The sequence below is a fragment of the Haliaeetus leucocephalus genome, unplaced genomic scaffold, assembly GCF_000737465.1.
Source record: "Haliaeetus leucocephalus isolate CR32 unplaced genomic scaffold, Haliaeetus_leucocephalus-4.0 Scaffold932, whole genome shotgun sequence".
Classification (NCBI taxonomy): domain Eukaryota; kingdom Metazoa; phylum Chordata; class Aves; order Accipitriformes; family Accipitridae; genus Haliaeetus; species Haliaeetus leucocephalus.
This window is the reverse complement of record NW_010973368.1, coordinates 3,640,059-3,644,971: the sequence shown is the minus strand read 5'-3', so window position 1 is coordinate 3,644,971 and position 4,913 is coordinate 3,640,059. Positions and strand designations below refer to the sequence as shown.

The window sequence follows — 4,913 nt, the reverse complement described above, 5'->3', positions numbered from 1 at the left end:
GCCCGCCCCGGGCGCTTGCGGCACCGGGCACCGCCGCGGGCCGGAGCGGAGCGCAGCCCTGGCCCGGGCTTGCCGCCCCTCCGGTGCCGGGCTGCGGGGTCCCGGGCAGGAGTACTCCCCTTCGGCTCCCCTCTGCTCGCCCCGGTGGGAAACCCGAGGGGACGGTTGTCTGCTGCGCTTGCGGGGCTGGGCTTCTGCGCCCGCCGAGGGAGGGCGGGGGAGCCGGGGGAGCCCCGCCGCGGCGGGGTGCGGGGGGAGGCGGGGTGCCCGAGCAGGAGAGGGGCCGCCGGGCAGGCGGAGGAAGAGCCCATCGGGGTGGATGTGGTGACTGTTTGAGCCCCCGCACCGGCGCGGTGATGGGCTTACTGGGGGCACAAGGGGGTCCTCTGCATCCCTCTGCCTCCGTGACAGATGCAGGACCCCACGGCGGCTGCTGCACCTGCCCTGGCAGTGGGTCGGCTGGGCTCAGCCTCTCCGGGGTGCCTCCTTATAGCCCCCACCCCCCTTTCTTGCAGTCCTGACCTTTCGGGAGATCTGGAATCGTAGTTTCTGCCGGCCTCTGGAGCAGCTGGTGGATGTCATTACCGAGTTCCCCAACGAGGTGGAGTACATTTTCAGACCCTCCTGCGTCTCCCTGCAGCGCTGCGGAGGCTGCTGTGGGGACGAGGGTCTCCGCTGCGTCCCGGTGGAGACAAGCACGGTCACCATGCAGGTAAGCGCTGCTGCTGTGGGGCCGTGGCTGTGCTGGGGAGGTAGTGGGCTCCTCGCCAAGCACCGGGAGGGCGAACTTGCAGCTTCGCATTTTTCAGACATCGTAGCAGTACGGCTAACAGGGGAGCGGGCTTACTCACAACTGCTCAAATGCATGCCAAAGCAGGAGGGTCCCTCTGCCTGCTCTTTGGGCTTGTCCCTGAGTCCAGGCGACACCTCTGGTAGTACTGGCCTCGCTCCCTGCTTCCCTGCCCCCTCCTCTCTATGTGGTCCATCTTGCTGACTGCTGTCGCCTTTCCAGACCTCCCCTGTCCTGCGCTGGGGCTCAGGGTGTCCCAGTTGCCTGTGACTGTTTGCTGGGGCAAAGCAGGCACTGCCCCTGAATCACAGGGAGAAGTGAGGCTCTCGTGTGTCAGGAGATGCCTGCGATGGTACTGACAGTGAATGTGTGCTGCGGGCATGGTGAGTGTGAAGGGCTGTGCCAGCCGCATTTCCATTTGCCACTGTGGAAGCTCTGTGAAGCAGCGTGGGAGATCCCAGACTGCGAACAAGACGCCAGTCAGGTCTTCCCCATGCACCAGGCAGCTGTTGTCCTCACACTGCAGCCCTTGTGCTGTGCTGCTGTAGATCAAGCCGCTGCTGCTGCAGGGAGAAGGGAAAAGCTCTGCTTTGCCATGGGTGATGGGCTAGAGAGTGCCTGCAATGAATCACCAGTGATTTTGGTCCCTCAGGAGTTGAAAGTGTGTTGGAAGGCAAGGTGGGAGTCTCCAGAAAATCTTGACTGAGGTGGAGCAAGAGCCTGACATGAATGGGAGGCAATTCCCCAAGCACAGCTCTCCCTCAACAGGAGGGATCCCTCTGCTGTGTGCGGGGTGGCAATGCCGGGCACTTCTGTGCGGGCTAGCGTGGATCACACCGATGATGAACATACCCTGTGAAGCCCCTGGATGTCCAACCCGAACTCCAGGCTGGTTTGTGGACTGACATGTCACAGGGGAAATCCTGCACCCCTGTGCTGGAGTAGCACCATGGTACTGACTCCAGGCTCAGTGCTGTGGGAAAGGGGGCCAGGAGGAGGCAGCAGCAACGGGAATGGTCTGGAAAACATGAGTAGGGGGATATTTCCATCAGAGAAGGGAGATGTGCGAAGTGGTCAAATACGTGAAAGCTCTCCACAAAGGCAGAGACAGAAAAATCTCCTCTAAGGCTGGGAAATCCCAAGACCACGGGACTTAAATTACAGCCCTGAAGACATGGGGCGGTACTAGCAGAGCCTCCCAAGCTGCTGGGGTGGCCAGGCCTGGCCGGTGCTGCCTGCATGCGGAGGTGGAGTCTCCGCTGCTGGAGGTCTCGAGGAACAGGTTAGACATGCATCTGCCCGAGAGGCTGGGGTGGTGAGGCAGTGCTGCCGGAGCCCTTCCAGCCCCCTCCTGCAGCGGGCTGGGAAGTAACCTTTGCTCCTCTTTCAGCTCCTGAAGATAAAGCCAAATGGGGAGGCACCCTACGTGGAGATGGCGTTCACCGAGCACAGGCAGTGCGAGTGCAGGTAGGGACCCCCAGGCTCATTTTGCAACCCTGTGCCCCTCCAGCAAGAGGGACCCTGCCAGCTCGCCCTGCGTGTGGGACAAGGATGCTCTGGGGGCACCTCAACCATGCTGGGACACCTTCACTGTCTCTGCACTGGAGTTTGCCGGTGCTTATGGCCCTTGCTCAGCTGCAGGCTGCACTGTGCCTCTGCAGCCTGCTCCTGGCAGCCATGGGGGTGCGTAGCATTGTGTGGCCAGGTCACGAACCACGCGCTGTCTGCAGGGCTGGAGCTGCTGCGGCACCCCGGCTCTGTGAGCAGGGATGTCTGTGTCCCCCATCCCTGCAGCTGCCTTGGCATGCCTGGCGTGTGCTCCTCTGGCCAGAAGAGTTGCCTGTGGGTAACGGAGCAAGACTGGTGCCTCTGAGGCAGGTGTTTGGTGTGGGACAGCATGCCCAAGGTGGTGGCTCAGCAGGGAGCTCCATGGCTTGGTATACCTGAGTGTGACTGTGGCCCAAAGAGAAAGCTGAAGGACTGGGCCTTGGGCCTCCATTTAAGAGAGGCTGCCCCATCCAGGGCTGGGGAGCTGTGGTTTACATCCAGGCCAACAAATGAAAGCTTAAAACGTGCAGTGCCAGGCTGGCATGGATACACAGTGCTGGCCTGGGATGGATGCGCAGCACCAACCTGCCGCAGACTCCTGGCACATAGCTAACCTCTCGGGGTGCTCACTGTGTCCCAGAAGTGGTGAGAGCTCGGGCAGGATGGGGTCTCTGCCTGGGGGCTGCAGTGCTGTGGGAGTGGGGAGCAGCTCCGCTGCTGCCCGCAGCTGGTCCCCACCACAGAGCTTCTCCAGCACTGTCTGCATGGGGGGTCCTGGCGTTTGCTCTCCATCATGACCCCTGGGTGATTTAGTATTGCAAAAACTGGGGACTGAGTGTCCTGCTGGGCAACCGTTAGATGTGATGCTTGCCTGGAAGAAGAGCCTGAGTCGGTATTCCCCTGCAGTTTTAAGAGAGGCGGTGCTGGAACAGACCCAAGGCCCATCCAGCTCTGCCATCTCTGGAGTATCTCTCGGTGGATGCAGAAGAGGGAGCGGGAAGAAGCACGTGTTATTTCTCCCCCCTCCGCTTCCAGCTATTTTCCATGTAGGGAATTTCCTGAGCCTGTTGTGGTTTTCCTACCTAGGGTAACTCCCAGGGGATCTCCTGTGAGCACTTGTGCAGGTTGCCTTTGAATCTGTGTAAACTTCTTGCTTCTGCAGCACCTTTCAGCTTCTCCCTAAGCTGCCTTGCACACCTTTGAAGTGTAGTGTAGGCGTGGTGAATGTCCCAGCCTTGGCCCCTATAGGGGATGCTTAAGCCAAGTATGTTGTGGCTGTTGTCTGAGAACCACTACTGAGACGTTGCAGCAAATCCCACGTGTTACTCAGGACGTTGCATCTTGTTTAACCAGCTGAGCTATGAAAGCTGTCACTGAGAGCACCTGAAACTGAACCTGTGCTTCCTGGCCTCATGGGCAAAACGTCACATCCCCAAGGGGAGTCACCAAAGCTGACCATCCCCTGCCCCTTTGCTGTCTCTGCCTTCTCCCTGCCTACTGCAGTCAGCTCCTGGCTGAGGAGTTGATAATGTGGAGAGGTTGTATTGGGTCTGTTTTAAGCATGAATAGTAACAGGTAGATTGTGCTGTACGCTGGGGCATCTCAATAAACCACCTCCAGCGGCTCAGGAGACACCATTGCTGCAGTAACTGCTTCACTCTGTCCTTTTCCCACCCTGCAGGCCCCGGCAGGACCTGATGAGGTTGGGAAGGTAAGTGATGTCAGGGGTGGTGTTACCGGCTGGGATTGTGGGTCTCATCTCCCACACATCAGCCTCTCTTGTGGTGCTTTTCTTTTGAAGGAGGAGGTCCAAGGGCCGAGGTAAGAGAAGACAAGACAAGAAGAGACGTAAAGACTGTGAACTGTAAGTGAGCAGGGACAGGTATGGGTGGTGTCTTCTGGGTTTATTTCTTTGGGATGAGCAGCTTCATTAAGCCTTTATGTCTTTACTGACACTGTGAGCAGTGAGAGGTTTGTGCAGAGCAGAACAGGAGAAAGCAGGGCAGAGGGGATAGTGCAGTCCCAGGGTTTTCTGGATCCATGAATTTCCACTTTCAGCCTCATCTTGCTGCCTGCTCTGTCCTTCCTGATGTCCTTGGCTGGTTGTTGTTTGGGTTACTCTACCCTTTCCCTCTTTATATTTAGCTGACTCTCAAACAGCTTGCTGTAACAGGGCAGGCTGGACTCCTACTGTGGAGAGTTTTGGGGTATGGTGCCTGTGGCTGGCACTTCCCTGTTGCATTTCCCCGTTTTGGCTGAAGCCCGCTCTTCGGTGTTCAGCCAGCACCTACAGCCCCATTGCCCTCACTTCTCCCTGTGAAAAGGCTGCCTGTGGTCCCTACCCCTGCGGTTCAGTGCTGGAGGGGCCAGGCAGAGAGGGGGGACCTGGGGCAGAGCAGGTTAGCCTGGGGGTCCTAGTGTCCCCCCCAGTCCCGGTGGTGCTCACTCTGTGCCATGCTCTCTTTGCAGATGTGGCACGCCACGCAGGTAGCCTCCGCTCTGCTCCCGGCCTTGCTCCTGCTGCCTGGGTTTGAGCCAGCCGTGTTTGAGCCCCCCCCCCCCCCCCCACGCGGGG

General features: G+C 59.4%; 1 protein-coding gene across 1 annotated transcript in view; it reads left to right on the top strand.

The window, feature by feature from the left end:
* Positions 1 to 4,829, top strand: part of PGF (placental growth factor) — a 13,715-nt gene extending 8,886 nt beyond the window's left edge. The window contains exons 2-5 of the mRNA XM_010584001.1: positions 516 to 712; positions 2,181 to 2,257; positions 4,020 to 4,049; positions 4,808 to 4,829. Of these exons, the coding sequence (XP_010582303.1) occupies positions 516 to 712; positions 2,181 to 2,257; positions 4,020 to 4,049; positions 4,808 to 4,829 (326 nt within the window). The remainder of the gene's footprint in view (positions 1 to 515; positions 713 to 2,180; positions 2,258 to 4,019; positions 4,050 to 4,807) is intronic.
* The last annotated feature ends 84 nt before the right edge of the window (positions 4,830 to 4,913 follow it).